The 22,936-nt window shown below is 44.0% G+C and overlaps 1 protein-coding gene across 2 annotated transcripts in view; it reads right to left on the bottom strand.

Moving 5' to 3' along the window:
* Dnmbp (dynamin binding protein) overlaps nt 1–22,936 on the bottom strand; it is a 76,224-nt gene that overhangs the window by 30,366 nt on the left and 22,922 nt on the right. Inside the window, exons 2-4 of one of the 2 annotated variants that reach the window (XM_090346086.1) lie at nt 21,378–21,532; nt 20,263–20,385; nt 10,412–12,418 (exon numbers count right to left, since the gene is read on the bottom strand). In XM_090346086.1, the coding sequence (XP_090202212.1) occupies nt 10,412–12,418; nt 20,263–20,385; nt 21,378–21,522 (2,275 nt within the window). In that variant the 5' untranslated portion in view covers nt 21,523–21,532. Of the gene's footprint in view, nt 1–1,247; nt 2,403–10,411; nt 12,419–20,262; nt 20,386–21,377; nt 21,533–22,936 lie in introns of those variants that run through there. The other variant, XM_090346087.1, reaches the window with a different exon arrangement.

The raw sequence follows: 22,936 nt of genomic DNA, 5'->3' as shown, positions 1-22,936 counted from the left end.
CTCTTATCTCCAATTAACTACCAAAAAGCCACAAATGGAACTGTGGCTCAAGTGGTAGTGTACTAGCCTTGAGCACAAAAGCTCAGGGAAAGCGCCCAAGCCCTGAGCTCAAGCTCTAGGAATGAGTGCACAGCCCCTCACCGCCCCCCCCCCCCATAAAGACTAGCTATTAAGTACTTTAGCTGTCCAATTAAAGTATATTTGGTTTCACTTTTATCTTTGTAAAACCAGAGACAGAGCCTGCTTTTTGCCACAAAAGCTGGTTCCAAATGATGCCTTGGAAACTTAAGTCAAACCAGGATCCCATCAAGGTCTTTATCTTTATAGTCTTTGATGGCCCTGTACAAACCTAACCAGCCAGCCTATTCTGAAGGAAACCAAGGTGGAAAAGTTCTCTCTTCAATGGATGGTGTGAGCCAAACCTTCCAGATTATTCGCCTTCTCTAGGTCTATTCTATACTCGTCAATTATCTAGACTCTCCTAAACTGCTGTTTTGGCATGAAGAGAGCACATGATTTAAAAATAAAGCTCAACATGGAGTCCAGTAGTTATAGAAAACAACAACAACAACACAGCAAAAATTCTATGAAGTTTCACTTCACAGTGTTGAAAACACACTGGCAAGAAGGAAAGCATCCCTAACATGATAAAAGACTTCCATAGTTCCATCTAACAAATAACTTAGTTAAGGCTCAGTAAGAAGAAATTATCTGAATACCTAATGAACACCATCAACAGAAACAGCCTGAATTTTACAGGAGTTTCAAAGTTCATAATTCACTTAAGACTCTTCCATGTCAAGAAATGAACAGTCTCTATATAAAATAAGTCAAATCTTCCTTTCTACTATGTCTAAAAAAGGTGTAGGAACGGAGAGAAACATTCCTGGAAAATAAATTCCTGCCTGGTACCCCAATAATGAAATTGCTATCCTTATAAGAAGAGCAAATATTAACCTAAGAATGGAAAAATATTTGTGACAAGAGGCTTCTGACAGAACCAAGAAGAATAAAGGAAAATTTCTATGATATGTTTGTCTGGCTTGGGAAGCCATGTCACATTTTGATGGACTTTCCAGGACTCTTGCTTTACAAAATACCTCCTAACAGGAACTGGTTAAAGGTTGTTCTTACACAAGGTATACTTGGTAAGACTTTAAGTATACCATTGCACCTGTCCCTGCTCTCGCCACCCATTTCACCTGTTCTCATACTTCATCCTATCAGAGGGCTGGCTGAGTGCCTACCTTGGGATTTCTTCCTGTTCTGCACAAACTCAGAGCGTCTCAGGGTGCTGGGTGCAGTGCGGCGGAAGCAGCTATTCCTTTTCCAAGCCTCTGGGACGGTCACTGCTCTGTCTTCTCCTAACTGCCAGCTAGTCTTCTCCATTGCAGGACTCTGGGGCATGGTACACTGAAGTTCTTGTTTCCCCCTAGGATGTTGGTTCTGCAGACCAGCTGGGACGACCCCTCTGCCCTGAGGCGCCATCATTCCTGGTTTGCCAATGCCGTTACACTCCACATTCTCCACTTGGTGAGAAGCTGCTCTGCTGTAGTAATCAGATTTATATTCCTGGTTTGCAAAGGAAGAATCACACCCTTTATTTTCTGTATGAAAACTCTCCTGACTTATAGAATGAGTCCTTGCTTTAGGATAGGTTTTATTATTTTGATAAATATTTCTGTCCTCCTGATAGTATTTAGCAACTTCTTTACCTTCACTGACACTATTCAAATCTGAGAAGTCCATAGACTGACCATTAGTATACGTCCCAGGAACTTGATATAAACGGTTGAGATCTCTATTATGCAAGTTAACTTCTTTACAGTCCTCAAGACTATCATTACAATTCTTGAGGCCCATATAGCAGTTGTGAGGCTGATATAAAATCCCCAAAGAATCATCCGAACTCTTGTGGTCAGTCCACTGTTCGTTTTTTTCCAAATCCTTGAGATTGTAATTCAGATCCTTACAATCTACATAACCATTCATCTTCCTGTATCTCCCAGCATTCCGAATCACCTCTGGGTTTTGTACAAGCAAGTTCTCCTTTGTCCCCAGCCTGAGATCCTCATCACTGACATCTTCTGCATCCCTATCACTGCCACCTTGGAAGATAGTTTCATCTGCTTCCCCATAGTCCATGTAGCTCGGCTCACTCTGCTCAAAATCCCAGTATCCACAGTCTCTTTTCCTGTATGGCCGATTCCGCTCCTTGGCTGGGACATTCTCTGAATAAAGTTCATTCTGGACTGTGGGGTTCCTTTTCCGGAGACGCCTGTAGTCTTCATACTCCCAGCTGGAGCTCCAAGGACATTTCTCCTCCACTTCTCTTTCTCCTCTAATCTCATGAGTTTCACTCATGTTCACGAGTTTTAGTTCTTTTTTCCATGGACATGGGCTGGGTTGAAATGCAGACGGGTGCCTAAGGCTGGATCTGTCTTGCTTAACATGTCTCCCAAGCACTCAATATACTCTTCCTATTGGCTCTGGTCAGAGTGTAAAACAATGTGGAGTCATTTCACCTTCAGGATCCAATCAGTGAGCTACTATTTCTTTCCCCTCGGAGGCCAAGGATAATTAGTAACTAGAGTTCTTGTGATTGGTGTTGGCAGTCTAGTTGGTGTTTCCCTCAAGGTGGTCAGACTGGCTTGGCTGCTTTATGGACTCTAGGCAGTAGCATTCTGTTGCTCAGGTTTTGCAGAAAAAGCTATGTGAAGAGAAAGCAGTCCCTTCAAAAGCTCCGGTAGGGTCAGACGTCAGTCTGTCTGCTTCTTTGATCCTTTAGAAGCCACCAGCGGTGTAAACAAATACTTGCTGGCGCAGCTCAAGCTAGGCCCCTATTCCCTGCCCTTAAATCCAGCTTTTAAGCCCTGGGTCTCTGAAACTGTTGAGAACAATCTTTCCTTTATAGACAGTAAAACTATTCCTCCTTAAAGTGTTTTGCTTCTGTGGGATTCAAATGATCAGGCAGTACATACTTGAATCCCTATTAGCTGTGCCACTGAGGGAGGAAAAAGGCAATTTTGTGGTAGTAAAACTCTTCTCCAGGGGACAGCCAGGTATGCTTTCATATTTTCCTAGAAAGTCTTGTCCCACAATCATCAAAAACATTTATTTTCTAAAATTTGTTTCTATTAAATTCATACAGCATATTTAGGAACTAGAAAATGAGGGTAGAAATCAGAAAGGATGGCTTAAAAAGGTCTACTTGAATTCAGCCAATATTGGTTGTGTGTTGGTTATGTGTGCATGGTGGAGAGAAGAAGATCCACAAGTGCCTCCCTGCCTGAGACAAGGCGGAGCCTGAGGCTGGAAAGGCTAGAAAGCAAACCCCTTTGGGGCAGGGGATTTAAGTAGAGTGCCTTCTGGGATAAGCAGCCACATTCCACACTGGAAAAACTAAAGAAAGGAAGGGTTTAAAGGCCAGACTGTAAGGAGAGATTAGGCTGGAAGGCCAAATCCAGAGGGACAGAACACTGGGATTTATACAAAGGATAAGGAAGGTTTGAAGGTTGTACCACACTAAGAACCAAGCCTTAAATCAGGTACTGATGATTGATTGGCAGTCCAGAAATGACTTCTGGAAGCTCTGTCTGTGAATCAGTGGGGAGAAGTGGAGGACAGCAGGGTGGTATGCTGTATATGTAAGTAGTGAGGTAAACCCTGCATCTCTCCAGAGTTCAGTGGGCCTCAGGGACTTCTCTGTCGCTCCATCTTTAATCATCTCTGGTACTGCTTTTCCTCGAAGCTTCTTTTTCTTCTCCACAACTGCCCAATGGGCTCTTTTGCACTGTCAAGGCTGTCAGAGTTTCTAGAGAAGTCTCTAGACTGCCAGCATTGGTTGACTGTGAGTGTATTGTCCATGTGTTCTGTCCCTTTTATCTTCCAGCCTCGGCTTCCTGGCCCAGCAGCTCCTGTGGCTTCAGCAAGTGCTGTATGCTATGGTTGACACTGGGAAATGAATACAAACTCTCTTTTTCATCTTCTCTATCCCTCGAGGAGGGTATGTAATTATTCTTATTTTATCACAGATAAAGAAATAATCTAGGAACTCTGGAATAACCTGCTGGAGATCACATAAGCTATCACATGGCATGTACATGGTATGTTCAGGATTTGAACCCAGATCTCGTTAATATTTTTTTTTTGCCAGTCCTTGCACTTGAACTCAGGGTCTGAGCACTGTCCTTGGACACTTTTTTTTTTTTCTCTCAAGGTGAGCACTCTGCCACTTGAGCCTCAGCACCACTTCCAGCTTTTTCTGTGTATGTGGTTCCAGGGAATTGAACCCAGAGCTTTGTGCATGCTAGGCGAGCTCGCTACTACAAGGCCACACTCCTGGCCACTGACAGGACTATTTTAAAAGGCAGTAACCCCTTAATTCCCTCAAGCTGTGAACGAGCACGTGAATTCTCCAAGGATCCTATTCGGAAGCTGACCTTCGGGTCAACCCGCACATCCGATCATTCACTCCAGGCCCGCCTACCCTCCCCCTAACACAGGTACAGGAGCAGTCTTTTTAGGACTAGCTGACTTGGTAATCTACCAAGTTTACGTCAGGAAGACTAACTGGTTCACAGAATCTGCGTCAGGGAGGCCAGCTTTTACTATGAATGAGTTTACAGTGTTACGGGGCAATGACATAATCTATAGAGTCCTGGAGACATAGATAGAAGATACTAGCTTGTAGAAGCTCGATTTCTGTTAACAATCAGTTTGAGCTATGCTTAACCTCTCTGGCAATTATTATTATTATTATTATTATTTGATGGTTCTGGGGTTTGACCTTAAAGTCTTGTGCTGGCTAGCTAGGCTGGCCTGATACTACCTGACCAGCCCTCCAGCCCAGTTTTTTACTGGTTATTGCTTTTGGGTGCATGCCTGAGCCTCCTTCGATCTACTTTAGACTTCCCACATTGCTGGTATTACATTCTTCTTCCATATAGTGTAGACAGAATCTTGCCCTTTTCTGCCCTGGCTGGCCTGGAAATGCAATCCTCCCAGTCTCAGCCTCTCATGTAGTTAGGATTACAAGTGTGAGTCGTCTGCCAATTTTCTTATGTGTTAGACAAGGGAGTTTATGATTTCTCTATTTTAAATCTGTAGCTCTATGACCTTGCTTATTTCTAATCCAACTAAAAGTAAAGATTAGTTGGGCAGGTCCAGCCTAGCCTGCCTTACCTAGTAAAACCTGCTCAAAAAAGATTACTCTTTCCTTAATTGTTTTGGAAACAAAGTCCTCTTTAGCAACTTCTTATCTCTGATAAAAGTAGCATGATAAAGGAACCACACATACTAAATCATCCAAGAAGAGAAATGAAGTCAGAGAACTACCTTGTAAGTCAGAAGAGGCCATGTAAAGCTAAAAGAAAGCATTGTTGGCCAAGTGCAGTGGAGAGCCAGTTACATGACAGGGCCCTCCATTTCCTTGCAAGTCCTTTGGGGCCTTAAACTCACAGCTTGCATAAAGACAAAACTGCCTCTGCTTTTCCTCTACACTACAGTGACAAGAACTAATTAAAAAAAAACAAACAAACAACGGAATGAGTTGCTATTTTAATGTGATATACCAGTTTAAGAGGTGAAGCTGAGAGAAAGGGGAGTTTTCTCCTCTCCTCATCCCCGGGCAGCACCCAGCACCCACTCTCCTCCTTCGCTCTTCACACAGCTTTCCCTTCCCCCTGCTCCATCAGCACCAACCATAATGATACTCTGTGTGACTCCCAGAAGGGACAGAAACATGCCACATATTCTAGAAGTGAAGATGGTAGGAAGGGAAAAAGAGCTAGAGAAAGAGCAAAGGAAGAAATGAAGGAGATGGCCCTGCCATTTCTCCCAGGTGACTGTGGGCGCCTCTCTCCCACAGCTCTCGTGGTTTGCAGGGCACCTGCAGTCAGCTCTTGCCTCACCTGTTACTTCACAGCACTAGTGCAGCTCCTTGCCTCGAGGGCAAGGACCACACCTAATCACTTTCTTTCCCCAGCACAGCTTTGTAGTTGGGTGCAGTGAGAATTCAATGCTCAATGAAACCATGCCCCATGTGAAATGCTATGCAGGAGTCAGTATGGCTTGGAGGCTAAAAGCACAGGCTTTGATAACACTAGGTTTGAAACTTGACTTTGCCACTTATCAGTAGTACAGTGCCAGGGAAGTTAACTTGATCCCTGAGCTGTCTGTCTCTTTTCATATCAAATCTATCTGATTGGGGCCGGGAGTTTGGCCTAGTGGCAGAGTGCTTGCGTAGCATACGCAAAGACCGGGGTTGAATTCCTCAGTACCCCATATGTAGAAAAAGCTGGGAGTGGTGCTGTGGCTCAAGTGCTAGAGCCTTAGAAAGTCCAAGGACAGTGCTCAGGCCCTGACTTCAAGCCCCAGGACTGGCCAAAAAACAAATGAAATGAAAAAAACAAAACAACAACAAAAAACCCTTGTGCTTCATTTTAAGCTCTGGAATATCCCCAGGGTCTCAGCCCATCCCTGACTCTTCCAATTCTCTCACTCCCCATGGCTAACCCACCTGCGAGTTCCATTGCTCTAACTAAAGATGTAGCTGTCAGTCCCCAATGCGTCCAGGCCCCAGCGGGGCATCCTAGCTCCTAATCTGTCTCTGCTTTTGCCCTCTGTCTCTCTCCCAATATCCAGCAAATCAGGTTCAAAACCTAAAACCTTCTGCTAGCTGAACTGGCTTCCTTGTTACTCCCCAGACACCAGGCAGACTCCTGGATGTGCTTTCCTATCTGTCCTCAACAATTATCAAAAAAAAAAAAAAAAGGTTTGGTTGTCCCCTGCCATCTTACTCAAATGTCACTTTTAATTTATTTGCACCACAGATTGTTTTATCTTCTCACATGCTAGTTACTTGCAGCTTTATTTATCATTGTTTGTCTCTCCTATTAAGGGCAGAAGATCACTACTGAAATTCTGGACCAGCACGTGGAATGTGGCAGGAATTCAAAGACAACCAGCGAGGTAAGGATTCCTGCCTGTAGGGCTCACTCCATTTGAGAAGGCAAGCAGTACAGAAGCACATTTAGGGGAGCCAGGTTGAGAATGCTTGTGTCTAAGCATCTTACACTAGCAAAAGTTATTCTTTTCTGCCCACCAAACCCTCACAAACTCTGAGACCAATACCAGAGTGTATGCCAGCTCTCCGCCCTGTGTCTGGAACTGTTTGCAACGTCACATTACAAACTGACTCACACGTCAGTTATTACTAAGTTAATGATCCCAAGCTTAGAAATGGAGCTCAAACTTCCTTCGAATGTAGCGTATTTCCTGGCATACATTGAACCGTAGGAACAACTAGTTATTGTCCCGAGTTAACGTAGACTATGAGTGGGTTTTGACTATGGTTTCTGTGTATACCAGTATAAAATCCAATTGAAGAAACTGAGCTAATTTATACCGAGCCAACACCCTCAACCAGATGTTACATAAACCCAGGATAGCGCTTTCCTTTTTATGCACTGACAAACTAGGGGGAAAAAGAAACACCAAATGATTTAGCTATGGCTTTTAACTCCTCTCCTGTCCACTCTTCTTTCCCTCTCTCTCCACCTTGACCTCAAACTCCCTCTACCTCCTGGACCCATCCAAGTCAAATTCATATATGTACCACATGGCTGGCTTTAAGTCCACTGTGTTTACAAGTTTGAGAAAAAATTATTTTTGCCAGTCCTGGGACTTGAACTCAGGGTCTGTGCCTTGTCCTTGAGTTTTCTCAAGGCTAGCCCTCTACCACTTGAGCCACAGCACAGCTTCTGACCTTTTCTGTGTATATGATACCAAGGAATTGAACCCAGTGCTTCATGCATGTTAGGTAAACACTATACCACTGAGAAAAAATTCTTATACCCAAGGTTTTCCAATGAATTTTCAGAATAACAAATTGCTTTTGTATATAGAAACTATAATAATAAATTTTAAGCAATTAAAATATATAGAAGAACATGAGCCAAATTACTAAACTAGTCCTGAAAAAAAAAGTAGAGTAGTAAGTCAGAACAGCATTGAGTCGGCACCAGTCACTTAGTGCCAGCAAATCAACCCCTGTGTTTACTTTAACACATTGTTCATTGTACAATCCAGAAGCCTCTACCCCTGCAATTTGAGGTGTTTCAAACAAGAAGAGTTTACAAGTGTATCTCGACACTTAGAAGTGTGAGAAACGAGCGTGAATCCTACATCTACGACTTTGAGGACAAAGCTCCAACTAGCTTCTTTAGCACTGCCTCAGGGTTCCTGTAGTCACCAGGGCTCTGGCTTTCCCCCGGGAGCCCAGGTCCTTGTGGTACATGAGAAAATGTGAGCCCTTGCCTATCCTGTGCTCAGGGACAAATGCCAGACTTGCCCCTGCTCAGTGCAGTGATCTAGGGCTCAGTGGCCCCCAAACAGTCCTACTTGCTGCTCCAGGCCCTTCCTGCTGCCCCATCTCTGAATCTGGAGTTTCCTTACAACTCCCTCTCTCTCTCAGCTTAGTTTTGATAGTGGGACCCTCCCTTCTGCCATACTGTTTACTTTCCATCTTTCAGAAAGCTACTCAATTGCTGGCCTTCTAATAACACTCTTACTTGCTGGAGTTTTATCTTCCACATTCTAGTAGAGACTGAAGGCAGAAGGGAAGGTAGATGTATGGGATGGTCTGCCACCTGAGCCTCGGCTCACTGAACCATCATTGTTCTCATTTTGTTTCTCCAAGTAGCCTTCAGTTCATAGATCCCCAGACTTATTTATTTAGTCTCCCCCCCCCCTCTCTGTCTCCATCCATCCTCTCCTTTCTTTTCTTTCAGGGCCTATGATTGCTAGAAAGATGCTCTATCACTCAAGCCATACTCACAAACCTTTTTGCTTTTAGTTATTTTTCAGATAGGGTCTTATAATTTTGCCTAAGAAGCCATAGATATTGACCCTCCTACTTCTGTTTCCTGCATAGCCAGGATTACAAGTGTGAATCACTCCATCCAGCTTGTCTTTGTTTTTTGGTCGGTATGGGGCTTGAACTCTGGGGGCCTGGGCACTGTCCCTCAGTTCTTCAGCTCAAAACTACCACCCTACCCCTGAGCCTAGGTGTTGTCCCGGAGCTCTTCAGCTCAAGGCTACCACCCTACCCCTTGAAGCACAGTACCACTTCCAGTTTTTCCTGCTGGTTAATTGGAGATAAGTCTCACGGACTTTAGTGCCCGATCTGGCTTCAAACCGTGATCTGAGTAGCCAGGATCACAGGCATGAGCCACTGCACCCAGCTCTTTGAGAGAGAATCTTTACTAACTTTTTTACCCAGTCTGACATGCAATTGAGATTCTCCTATCTGCACCTTCCAAAGTACCCAGAATTACAAACATATGCAGCCACACCCTATGTCATGTTCTTTCTTGATGACATGCAGCTTCAGAGGTCTCTGGCACATAGGTCACAAGTGAAGTGTCCTGTTCTCCTAGGGCTCTGGGCCAACTGCTGTTCGCTCCATCTCTCTTCCTAGTTTCTAAATTATGTCTCCTGAGAGCCTAGTGAATATGAAATCTCTAGAGAATGATCGCAGAACACAAGTTTTTGAATGTGCAAGGTAGAAACAATAAACAGTAGAAGTAAAACACACATGCTTAAATCTTAGCTCCTTTAGCAAATCACTTTATCCCTCTGCATCTTAGTTCCCTCCTCTACGAGGATGCCATTTGAACTAATCCAGTACCTGTAAGGAAACTTTGAGCATTGTTTGTGTAAACAAATGGCCACAAATATTTACTAAAAGTAGTAAATGCTAGCTGTTATTGGGATCAAGTGCCTGGATCATGCCTAGAGCACAGAGATAGAACATCTGGTTTTCTCAGGAGACTCAGACTGCACGTCCCAGTAAGGCAGGTTTAGGAAAGATACACTTAGAAATCTCCTACACACCATATCACAGACACCACAGCAGTAGAGGAGGTACACACAACAATGAGTACATACGTTTCTGATTTTGAGCTTCTGTATCTGAATAGCAAATAAAGTCAGAGGACACACTGATCATTGGATAGAGCAAAGCAAAACAACCTTTTTTTTTGTTTTTGTTCTGGTCTTGGGTCTTGAACTCATAGCCTGGGAACTGTTTCTGAGCTTTCTTGCTCCAGGCTAGCATGCTACCACTTGAGCTACAACTCTACTTCTGGCTGTTTGGTGGGTAACTGGAAATAAGAGTCTCATAGACTTGTCCAGGCTGGCTTCAAACCACAATTCTCAGACCTCAGCCTCCTGAGTAGCTAAAGAAATATGGATGTGAGACACTGGCACGTAGATCACAGTAATCTTAATTGTGATGATGGCCTAAGTAATTGATAACGAAAACACAGTTCGTCCTCTGTGATCAAAGGCATCAACCGCACGGGACAGGTGAGTGTCCACAAGTTTCCAGCATTTCCTGGTCACTTACCTCTGAGTTGCTGGAGCTCCAGATTTAGACTTTGAATGTTACTCTCACATGACTCAAGACTCTCAAGGGCCTCTGCCTGTAAGGACTCATCCCGCTTCTCCTCCAGCATGGAGCTAAGCTCCTCCTGAGCCCTGGTGTACATTTGCAGGTCCTGCTCCACCTCCTGAATCCTCACCAGCACTGAGGGACACGGGAAAGTCTGCTCCAGACTCCTTTCCACATGCTCAGGGGCCTCCTTTTCAAGGGCCTCCCAGCCAGGATGATGAGCAGAGAGGGGCCTGGGGAGGGCTGCGTTCACCCTGGGCTGTGTAGAGGGAGGCAGGGGAGCTGGGCGAGAGGGCCGCATGGCCAAGAGGGGCACAGGCTTGGGGCTCTGGTCAGCTAGCAAGTGTGGCGACGTGAACACTGGAGTAGAGGGTCTGGGTGGCGGTGGCCTCAGGACTTTCTTCCTTACCAGGGGCTCTTGAGGGGGGATGAACTTGGAAGAGCCTTGCCCAATATCCTTCTCAGAATTAAAGTCCATGATGGAAAAGTGGCGTGAAATTTTCTCTGACTCAGTGCCAGGCCCTGACAGGCTCTTCTCAAACTCGATCAGCTGTTGTGTCCACTTAGAATCTAGGTCAGCACTGTGTCCCGGTAACAGTGTGGTGGCATCTGTGGTGGGCTCCTTCCCTTGGGGGCCCAGGCCGCTCTGTGAGCTCTCTAACTTAGAGCAGACGCTGTTGGCATTTTCTCTGGTCGTGAAGTGCTTCTTAGCATCCCAGGCCACGGCATGGAGCTGAGGGCTCCACTGGCTGGGTTTTGCTGTTCTGGAGGCAGTAAGGGAAGAAGCCCTATGGAGGGGAGGCCCTGGCCTCTGAAGGGCTCTTTGCTGGGCATATGTTCTTTTGTGAGGAAGGCTGGAGTAGTCTCTGGTCCTGCCTTCCAGAGGAAGAAGGTCAGAATACTGTTCTGAGCTTCGCACTCCTAATGTAGAATAATACTGATTTGTCGGCACTTGGGGATATAAAGGTACTTGAGGTTGGGAAGAAACACCATTGACCCCCTCCAAAGGCTTCGCCATGGAAGTATCTTTAGCAAGAGGCTCTTCGGGACCCTCACATGAGCTTCTGGGGAGCCCCTCTGCTCCTGGGGTGCCTGCCTCTTGACCACAGGGCTGATTTTCATTTTGTTCAGGAGCCCAGTGCTCCGAAGGAGAAATGCATGTGTCAGAAGGAACGTGGCTGGGCTGCTCCACTGGGTACTCTTGCGATTCCTGTTTCCGTTCCTCCACTACTAGTGACTTCTCCAGACCATCCAAACAGCCCTCCTGGGTCTTGGTGAGGCCCCCTTCTTGTAGGGGGGTTGGGGCTTCCTCGGGCCTGGTGTTAGGGCATAACTTTACAAACCGGTAAGGAAAAATGCCGGTCCTGCCCTTTAGCTGTCCTTCTAGCCAGCCATCGTCCAAGGTTGCCAGGATTCGAATTTTGTCCCCAACCTCAAAATCCAACTCATTTGGCTCTAGAGCTTGGAATCTGTAGAGCGCAATTCCGTATGAACCTCCTCGTTCACCTTCACCATCCTCAGCAAGCCCTCGCTCTTCTCCTATAGGGATTTCTGTGTCACCGTTAGCAGCGCGGTCATCTCCACTTCCAGAACTTACAGACTCATTCACAGTCCTCAGAGGACCCAAAAGCTCTACAAAACCTTCTGGGAAAATGCCTCTTCGGCCCTCTAGCTCCCCTTCAAACCAGCCTGGCTCAGGAACTCCAATAATGGTGATCACATCCCCTTCCCTGAAGTCCAGCTCCTCATCCAGCTGGGCAGAAAGCCCCATCAGGGCCCGAGCTTGTCCCATGGAATATTCAGGAATTTGAAGCTGGATACTCTGGGAGTGCCATTTCTGACTTTGAGAAGAAAGGCAGAGCTCTCGAACACAGGAAGATGGGAAGAAGCCACGAGCACCCCAGCAGCTTCGGCCCTGCAGCCAGCCAGCTGTGGGGGAGCCATCCAGAATCACCAGGTCACCTGAGGGAAAATAAGAAGAAAATGGCGTCAGCTGTTGCCCAGCACAATATAACTATGGCTGGTAATGGAACTCAGCATGTTCAGCATCTGTCAGTTCTGGGAACATATATACCTGATTTTAAAAACATGAACACCCAAAACAAGTTGGTGAACTGGAATATTCCTATAGACCTAGTGTTTTCAAAATGTGAGACACTGAATCCCAGGAGTGGATTCTTGAGATCCTTTCAGAGGCTACGGGAGGGAGCCAGTATTTTTAGGCCTGATCTACATTTTTCACTATGTCGACATTTGTGACAATTGTGCAAAAGCACTAGGAGTAAGCGTTAGAGGGGGTGGAGGTAAATTTGCTGGCAATGTATAAAACAGACCAGTGGCAACAAAGTATATAAATGGTCACTGTCAGCCAGGAACTGGTGGGTCATGCCGTAATACTAGCTACTGGGGAGGTTGAGACCTGAGGACAGAAGTTCAAAGCCATCCTAGGCAAGAAAATCCATGGGACTCAATCAACGAGCAAAAAGTGCCAAAAGTGCAATTGTGGCTCAAGTGGTAGAGGATCAGCATTAAGCAAAAACAAAACAAAACAACAACAAAAAAATAACAACTATGGGAGTATGTTCAGACCCGAAGTTAAAGTCCCAGTACAAACACACACACACACACACACACACACTATGATCAGTACATAGTCACTGTATCCTCACCACCAATGACTCATGCAAAAACTAGAAATTTCTGGTAAGAATGCCCTTGAAGCAATGTAAATTATTTGTGTGTGTGTGTGTGTGTGTGTGTGTGTGTGTGTGTGTGTGTGTGTGTGTGTGTGTGTATTGTCAGTCCTGAGGCTTTGGACTCAGAGCTTTCTCAAGTCTAGCACTCTACTGCTTGAGCCATAGTTCCAGTCTCAGCTTTTTCTGTATATGTGGTACCAAGAAATCAAGCCTAGGGCTTCATGCATGGCAGGCAAGCACTCTTCCACTACACCACACTCCCGGCCGGCCCTTGTTGTATTAGATTGTAACCCTCAAGGATATGCATTTTGTAATATTCTGTGTAATAAAATAGGAATCAAGTTCAAGGCTATCGTGCAGCAAAGCACTGGATTAGCTGAGTTAGACACTTGAACAAGAAGCTTTTTCCACTAAACACTGTTTATGTATAATAATGACTGACAGACAGTTATGGTTATTTGGGCTTGGATACTGGCAGACAGTTTCTCTGAAACAAAAACAAATGAGTTTGTAACCACAAGGAAAACAAACAGGACCAGGTGCTGGTGGCTCACGCCTGTAATCCTAGCTCTTCAGGAGGCTGAGATCTGAGGATCGTGGTTCAAAGCCAGCCCAGGGCAGAAACCATAAGCTCCAATAAACCAGTCAGAAAAAGCTAGAAGTGGCTCGGTGCCTCAAATGGTAGAGCACGAGCCTTGAGCAAAAGAAGCTCAGGGACACTGTCCAGAATTTAAAGCCCAGGACCATTCCCCTCCCCCCAAAAAGTAAAACAAACACCACAGTACTTGCTGCTAATGTTAAGATTCCAATTTCTATCCTAAATGTGATTATTTTGGAAAATTCAGAATACCAACATGAAACTGACTGCATTCTCATACTTGAAGACTTAAAAATAATATTAACAATATATTTTTATGTTTATAATAAAAAGTCAACATTTGAAAAAACGGAGTAACTCATTGAATCAATATTTTTTTTCTATGTATGTGGTACTGAGGAATCAAATCCAGGTCTTCGTGCATCCTAGGCAAGCACTCTACCACCAGGCCAAACTCCTGGCCCCTGAATCAATATTTTTCCAAATGACCAATGCCTGGTGTTATAAAATCATTTATGACCAAAAGGCTCATTTCAAAAGCAAGATGGGTGAATTAACATTAGCACAATACTATGAAAAGTTCACTGATACTCTTCTGGGTCCAGCACTGTGATTAGCTCTAAAGAAACTACCACACATTGATTTTGGTGTGATAGCAAAGAATAATTCGTAATGTCTTGAAAAGACTAGTAAGATACTCTGATTGCCTCCCATTAAATATTTTTTCAATATACTTCAATCCAAAACAACATACTGTAATAGATGAAACACAGATGCAAATATGGAAATCCATCTTTCTTTCATTAAGTCAGACATTAAAAATATTTACAAAAATATAAACCAGGGCCGGGAGTTTGGCCTAGTGGTAGAGTGCTTGCCTAGCATGCATGAAGACCTGGATTTGAATCCTCGGTACCAGATATGTAGAAAAAAGACAGAAGTGGTGCTGAGGCTCAAGTGGTAGAGCTTTAGCCTTGAAAAAGTCCAAGGACAGTGCTCAGGCCCTGAGCTCAAGCCCAGGACTGGCTATATATATATATACATATATATCTGTATATGTATATATATGTATATGTATATATATATGTATACCAATGTTATTCCTCAATGTTATTTTTTTGTTGGGAAAGCTTCCGTGATTTTTCATTAACACTTCTTATGTTAATATATAACAGAATTTTTAGTGAATGAAATACTTTTAAAATTCCCTATGTTTTGTTCTTTTTTGAGCTGATACTGAGCCTTGAACTTAGGGCCTTGCACTCTCATTTGGCTTTTTTGCTCACAACTTGTATTCTACGATTTGATGCAGGCCTCTAATTCTGGCGTTTTGCTGGTTTTTTAGAGGTAAGAGTATCATAGATTTGTCTATCTAGGCTGGCTTGGAGCTGTGATCCTCAGATCTCAGCCTCTTGGTTAGCTAAGATTATAGTTGTAAGCCACTGGTGCCTAGCTTAAATTTCCAAGTTTAATAGTTAATACAATAAATGCTGCCCCAAAACATGGTTTCTTCCAGCCTATCAAACGATTCATGCCAATTACAACTTGCAAATGTACCAACTTTAACAAGCTTTCACCATGAGTCACAGAGAGCCTACCACCCAAGGGCTTCTTTTTTTTTTTTTTTTTTTTTTTTTTTGCCAGTCCTGGGCTTGAGCTCAGGGCCTGAGCACTGTCCTTGGGTTTTCTCAAGGCTAGAGCTCTACCACTTGAGCCTCAGCACCACTTCTGGCTTTTTTCTATGTATGTGGTACCGAGGAATCGAACCCAGGTCTTCATGCATGCTAGGCAAGCACTTTAACCACTAGGCCAAACTCCCGGCCCCCAACGGCTTAACAATCCGATCCCCATTGTCTGAAAGAGCACAACAGAAGTTTGCTCTGCCCACACTCTAAAGAGATTCATTTGGCACCAGGAGTCAGTGGCTCACACCTGTAATCCTAGCTACTCAGGAGGCTGAGATCTGAGGATCTCGGTTCAAAGCCAGCCCAGGCAGAGAATCTGTGAGACTCTTTATCTCCAGTTAACCACCAGAAAACTGCAAGTGGTGCTGTGGCTCCAAGTGGTAGAGCACTAGCCTTGGGCTGAAAGGCTTAGGGCCAAACCCCTTCAGGCCCTGCGTTCAAGCCCTAAAAGGCTTTCCTTTGTTTTCATCTACTGCAACTTCATGTTCATAGCCACTCAGTCATAACTCCTCTCCACCACACACCTGGTATGAGGCACCTAGGGTCTGAGACCCTATTCCACATAGGGGAATTTTGTTTTCTTTGCTTTTAGGACAAGGTGTCATTATGAGGCTCAGTGGGCTTCTTGGGATTCTCCAGCCTCAACCTCCTCCTACATGTTAGAATTATAAGTCATGTATCTCCATGTCTAGCCACAAGGGCACATTTTTTTGTTATTGTTGTTTCCCATACAAATCATGTCGTTATGAAATCTAAGCATTTACTCATGTTATAGTATCTCTGACATCTTTTTTTTTTTTTTTTGCCAGTCCTGGGCTTGAGCTCAGAGCCTGAGCACTGTCCTTGGACTTTATCAAGGCTAGAGCTCTACCACTTGAGCCTCAGCACCACTTCTGGCTTTTTTCTATGTATGTGGTACCGAGGAATCGAACCCGGGTCTTCATGCATGCTAGACAAGCACTTTAACCACTAGGCCAAACTCCCGGCCCAGTATCTCTGACATCTTTACAAAACTTTAGAAACTCACATTCATCTTGGCCATCGGTGGCCTATAAAAGAAATGACTGTTTTGAATCACTAATTCTCTACTTGCATATTAATATACTGTGTAACAACTAACATAAGGTGTTAGACTTAGTGGTAGGTACTTGATACATTTTCACAAACTTGATGGATACTCTTGAAAAGTAGTCTCCTTAAGTCCTGCATCCCTTTCCTTTTCCTTTTCTTCCCATTTTTCTTTCTTTTTCTTTTTTTTTTTTTTTTTGTTTGTTGTTGTTTGGTCGTGGGTCTTGAACTCAGGGCCTAGGTGTTGTCTCATCTTTTTCACTTAAGGCCTGCACTCGACCATGTTGAGCCACAGCACCACTTCCAGTTTTCTAGTGGTTAACTGGAGATAAGAATCTCAGACTTTCCTACTTGGGCTGGCTTCAAACTGTGATCCTTAGATCTCAGCCTCCTGAGTAACTAAGATTCCAGGCATGAGTTACCAGTTCCTGGCTTTTTGTTTTTTTGTAATATGGGATACAGAACTAAGGACCTCACATATGGCAAGCAAGCACTCTGTCATTTAAGTCCTGTTTGTGTTCTATTCTTGCTAAGTAGCTGAAATTACAGGAATGTACCACCGACCACCATGCTTGGTTTGGTCCTATAGTTCTATATTCCTTTAATTTATGACCCATATCCACTGCTTAGAGGTGCTGAGAATTACGAGTGTTTTCTCTTCCACTGATCCTGAGGCCTGCCACCAAGGCCTCAGCGGGAGCTCACTGGTGGTGACTCTTCACAGACAATGGGCCCCTGGATGAATAGGAAATCAAAGCATGCCTAACTCCCACTCTACTGGCTTTGAAATGACTGGCTCTCTTGGAGCTATGCAATAACAGTGTTTTCTTTGTTTGGTGAGATCCCCATGAACTCACATAATGGAGCTTGTTTGCCTGTCTACTTTCTGCAGAAGGAATGTTTTGATAAGCTTTACTACCTGGCAAACTGTTATTCTGTTGGCTATTTCTATATTCTATAGATAAAGATGAATTTCAAAACATAACAACAATAAAAAAAAAAACACCCTCAACTTTGATCCTAGAAGGCATGCTAATTTAGTGCACTAGAGCCTTACTTTATAATCCTGATTGTTCCTAAGTGTGTGTGTGTGTGGTTTTGTCTGTGCAAGTCTCTCACTTTCATCAGCTGTATAAAAAATATTCCTCTGGAATCCTGGGTATCCCTTAGGAAGGAAGGTTTTCCAGACTTCTAGAACACCAATCTAGGGTCAAATTAGAAAGGTGTGACCAAATTCAAGAGCAGTCCAAAATACTTGTGGCTTTCAGGAAAAAAATGGAAGGGTGACACCTGCTGGAAGAGCCCCTGGTGACTCAACTTTCTCTGGGGAAAATACACAGAATTATGGGAAAACTGGCCCCAAAGCTGATCATGCAGCCTCAGGACCCAAATAATAGTTAACATTTTATTGACTGCTTCTTTCTTCCCAGATCAAGGTGTTGCATGCCTAAATTTATTTAATCCACATGACTAAAGCCTTATTTTTTAGAAAAAGAAGGGAAGATGAGAGGTTTAATAACTAGTCCAAGGTTGTAAATATTGAATGGACCTAAATCTAGGAATAGCAGAATTCTTGTCCTCACCAGATGTTGATGCCACTGTTGTTTTTCTTATTAAGCCTAATTCTTCTTTTAATTTTTCTTCCTCTTTCTCCTCCTCCGCCTCCTCCTCCTTTTCTTCCTCCTTCCTCTTCTTTCCTTCTCCTTGCTGGTCTTGGGGCTTGAACTCAGGGCCCTGGCACTGTCCTCAGGCTTTCTCAAGGCTACAGCTCTACCACTTGGGCCACAGCACCACTGCCAGCCTTTTCAGTGTATGTGGTGCTAAAGAATCAAACCCAGGGTTTTGTGCATGCTAGGCAAGCACAAAGTCAAACTCCCAGCCCAGAATCTTCAGTTTTATTAATCCACTTTCTTGTCTTCCAAATTATTAAGAATAGTTTATACTTCAAAATAAATTCAAGGGGGCCAGGAGTTTGGCCAGCTTCAGACCCCTAAAGCTACTTCTGAAAGGTAACTAAATTAACAACTAAAAGGCAGCATGGTAAAACATGACATATGTCCAACACTATCCCAACCTACTCTTCAACATTACAACTCTGACATAATCATCGATAATTGCTGCAGTGAGGGTTCCTAAAGATAACTTTGAAAAACCAATCACAGGGATCAGGATAAACAGTCTAGAGGGCAGAGATGAAGCGAAGTAAATTACTCGAGTTAAACAGATGATCTAATGGAAGTGGCTTTCAGTGAGGAAGCAGAAGGGCTGTCTCAAGCACAGGCCTTGAAAACCTGGAAACCCAGATCTGAGCTCAATAAACGACATGGGGAATAAAACCATACTTCCATTTTATAGTGACTTTGTGTCCAAGTAACAAAATTAATCTGTGTTGACGTGACCTGCCATGTATAGAAAGCACTAGGGATTAAAATCATTGCAATGTATCAAGCTAATCTTCCCAGAAAAAGACAAATTGCATACGTACATCAACCTACCTCATGCATGAAAACATCCTTTTCCAAATGGGAAGCCATACTGAACTGAACGACTCATGAAGGGCATGGCAGAGCAGAGCTAGCTGACCCCGGCTGCTCATGAGCAGTAGCTACCTTAGAGACAAGAACAGGCTGGAATGACAGGAAACTCATGTTCTTCTGGTCTCTCTCTCTTGTGTATTTTTCCCTATATCCTCTTCCTTTAGAGTCCATTTACAACATTAAGCTTCTTAGGCTTAGCTGGTTAATAGGGAGTTAAGACCTATAAATTCCAGGGCCAGGCTGGGCCTAAAACTATTGGCTGTCTGGATACAGGCCACTCATAACTTCATGGTCAAGGGCAGAGTCTTTGGAGTCTCTCTTTTAGAATTTCTAAGGTAGATTTTAACTTCAAAATGAGGTAAGAAGACATACATCAGTCTTCCCAACACAAGCATCATGAAAAAATCTTCCTCTCTTGGGCTGGGAGTTTGGCCTAGTGGTACAGTGTTTACCTAGCATGCATGAAGATTATTTTCTGAATCTGGCTTGAAAATATATATAAGAAGATCTGTGATGCAAAACAGCTAATTCCAGAAGCCATATCCTCAAATTCCTCAGGATATTATGGACACACTGTGTATTTTTTTTCTTTTCTTTTGCCAGTCCTGGGGCTTATACTTAGGACCTGAGCGCTGTCCTTGGACTTTCTCAAGGCTAGAGCTCTACCACTTGAGCCACAGTATCACTTCTGGCTTTTTCTAAGTATGTGGTACCAAGGAATTGAACCTGGATCTTTGTGCAAGCTAGGCAAGCACTCTACCACTAGACCACACTTCAGGCCCACACTGTATATTTCTGCACAATACATTCTTCCACCCCTTCTTTATACAAACAAGGGTCCAGGCACCCAGATGCCATGTGGTCCACATTTGCTGGACAGACTGATAGAAGCCCAAGTGCTCCTGTTCTTCCTCCATCTTACCTGGGGCTACCCTAGCACAGACTTCAGTTCCTGCCATAATCTCTCCACCTATTTCATCTTCCAGATATTAAATAACCAAAGACATTTACAGAATAGCTTTTCCTCTCCAGACCAGCATTCTACCACCTGAGCAACCCCTCCACTTCCAGCTTTTTGGTAGTTAACTGGAGATAAGAGTTTCATGGACTTCTTTTCAGGATTCCTTTGTATGTTTTGCTTTGTTTTTCAAGAGGCCTAGCTGTCAGAATGGGCACATTGCAGCTTGCATGCTGGCATGCTCTATTCTGATGAGAGGCTTACCTCGGTGGAGGGGAAGACTGCTCAGTTCCTGGGACACAAACTCAGAGATGCAAACAAACAGCTTCTCTCCCTCCTTTAGACTGGGGATGGTCACAATCTCCACAAAACTGCTAGGAAACTGTCCTAAAAAAATTAAAGCAAGCACACTGAATACTGAAATTTTTGTGGCGTTTTTACAAGGGTTTATTTTAATAAAACAGGGTTAAGCAAGGTAGAAGTAGAAAAAGAAGAAAACATTTCCAGCTTCTGGATACAGGAAATGAGAGCTAAAGACTCTTTCAATGTTGAATTGTATTTGGGGGGGGGGGTTGGGGGGAGATCATGGGGCTTAAACTGGGCCTGGGCACTGTCTCGGAACTCTTCAGCTCAAGGCTACTGCCCTATCCTTGAGCAAAGCCCCACTTCTCATTTTCTAGAAGTTAATTGGAGATAAGAGTCTCAGGTCCTTTTGTGCCTGGGATGGCTTTGAACCTCTGATCCTCAGATCTCAGCCTCCTGAGTAGCTAGGATTACAGGCATGAGCCACCGTGCCTGGCTCTGAAGTTTATTTTTCTGTCTGTGTATAAGGAGAAGTTCTATTTCTGAGATAAGAATCTTGCAGGGTAGGGGTGACTTTAGGTTGGATCAGCCATAGATCTAGGAAGGAGAGAACAAGATGAACCAGGCTGCCCTGCAAAGAATGAATCACAAGACAGGAAACGAGAGAAGATAACCAGAGGAAGGGGGTGGAGAGCACCCTAGATTCATCAATCAGAGGTGATGCAGCTATGAAAAGCAATGATAATGGGGGTTCTGAAGAAGAAATAATACGCACTTTGAAAAGAGAAATACTAGCACTGAATGCAAAGAATAAAGCACTTGAAAGGGAAAGAAAAAGATTTGAGTAGAAAACTAACTGTATCCAACCCTTCAGTGTCCTAAAGGAATTGATAAGGAAAGAGATCACTAATGACAAAAGAAACTGTCCTCACAGTTTCCTGCAGTGTGCAGGCAGAAGGACAACATGAAAGCATTCCGAAGTTCCTGGCTCCCGTTCTCATTTAACCTTCTCGGTTAGAATGGAAAGACAGAGGGATCAGGTCTATTGTGCATGGGAAGAAATATGAGCTTCTTACCTGTAACATCCTCCTTCTTCCCTAGAAGCCAAAATTCATCCACCACGGCCAACACCTCGATAATATCCCCCACAAAGAGTGGCAGCTCCTCTGAAACGCTTGGGCAGAAGTCAAAGATGGCGCGGACCACTGAGCCAGCCTCCATGCTTCACAAGCTGGAAAGGAAGGCCCAAAGTGTCAGAAATGGCAACAATTAAGTCACAATATAAAGGCACTAAAGGCTGTGAGACTATTAGCTCCAATTTAACCACCAGAAAACTGGAAGGAAGGCTATGGTTCAAGAGACAGAGAGATAGCATTGAGCTGAAGTGCTCAGGAGCAGCGCTAAGCCCAGAGTTCAAGTCCCACGACCAACAAAAAAGAAAAAAGGAAGGAAGGAAGGGAGGGAGGGAGGGAGGGAAAGGGAAAGGAAAGGAAGAAAAGAAAGAAAGGGAATTATATAACTTATAGGCAAGGACAGGGGGGAAAAATGTGAAAGAGTAAAGGGATAACATTGTCCAAAAAGAAATGTACTCATTATCTGATTTACGAAACTGTAACCCCATTGTATACCACAATAATAATAATTAATAATAATAATAATAATAGACATTAAAAAGTAGAGACTTGAGATAGGGCATTTTTTATTCTCCATACTCATCCTGAAGATCAGGACTGGATAGAAGACCACAGGCTCACTGTGGCATTCTGGCACCTGTGTACTGACTGCCCATGAGCAGCTGCCCTGGAATCAAGATTTAAGTACACAGAAAAGTAAGACTCTATAGAAAGAGCAAGAAAGTGCTGTGTGCAGGGCTTCCAGGTGACATTCAGCAGAGCATACCCTATCGAGTACACATTTCTAGTTCAATGAAGCCTGGATCAACTCCACAGGGTGAGTTTCTAGAACTATCATGTGTGGTGGGTGTGTCCATCTCCTTGACTCTTGTGGCTGGCAGCACCAGAAAGCCAGACCTCAGCAGCTGCCTGTGTCCACCAGTGGACACCCAGCAGGTTTCTTACTGGGGACCTCCTGACTTCCTTTTCCTGATTCCCCTCAGGTACTGGTGGGTGGAAATGCAGACTCTCAAGTCCTTTCACAAGAATGGTAACCACAACCAGAGCATCAAATCAAGGGCCTTCAGATACAACAGGACAGACACCAGTGACTCCGAGAAAAAGAAGGTGGGAAAACATGTTAGGCGTATACTTTGGCATACTAATGTGGACCATCTACCAAATGTTAATGAAATCCTGCAAGAGAATTATGCCTTACGTATTTAATTTGCAGTTTGTTTGTTCCTGAGCCTTTTTAAACATTATTATTCTATAATGAGACAATTGAGTCCAGAGTAAAAAAGAGAAGTGGGTAGAACATTTCCCACATCCTTCCTACACAGAGTTTAAATTCATTCTCTCTTCCCCCACTTTCCCCACTCACCCTTCTCCACTTCGCCCTTCATGGGGGGTTGGGGGACAGTCAAAACTCAGGGTCTTACATGAAGTGAATGACCTATCACTGACCCTGACCCTGACCCAGATTTTCCTTTTTTTTTTTTTTGCTAGTCCTGGGCTTGGGC

This window comes from Megascapheus bottae, chromosome 15 (genome assembly GCF_031878675.1).
Source record: "Megascapheus bottae isolate mThoBot1 chromosome 15, mThoBot2.hap1, whole genome shotgun sequence".
NCBI classification, from domain to species: domain Eukaryota; kingdom Metazoa; phylum Chordata; class Mammalia; order Rodentia; family Geomyidae; genus Megascapheus; species Megascapheus bottae.
This window is presented reverse-complemented; position numbering and strand designations above follow the sequence as displayed.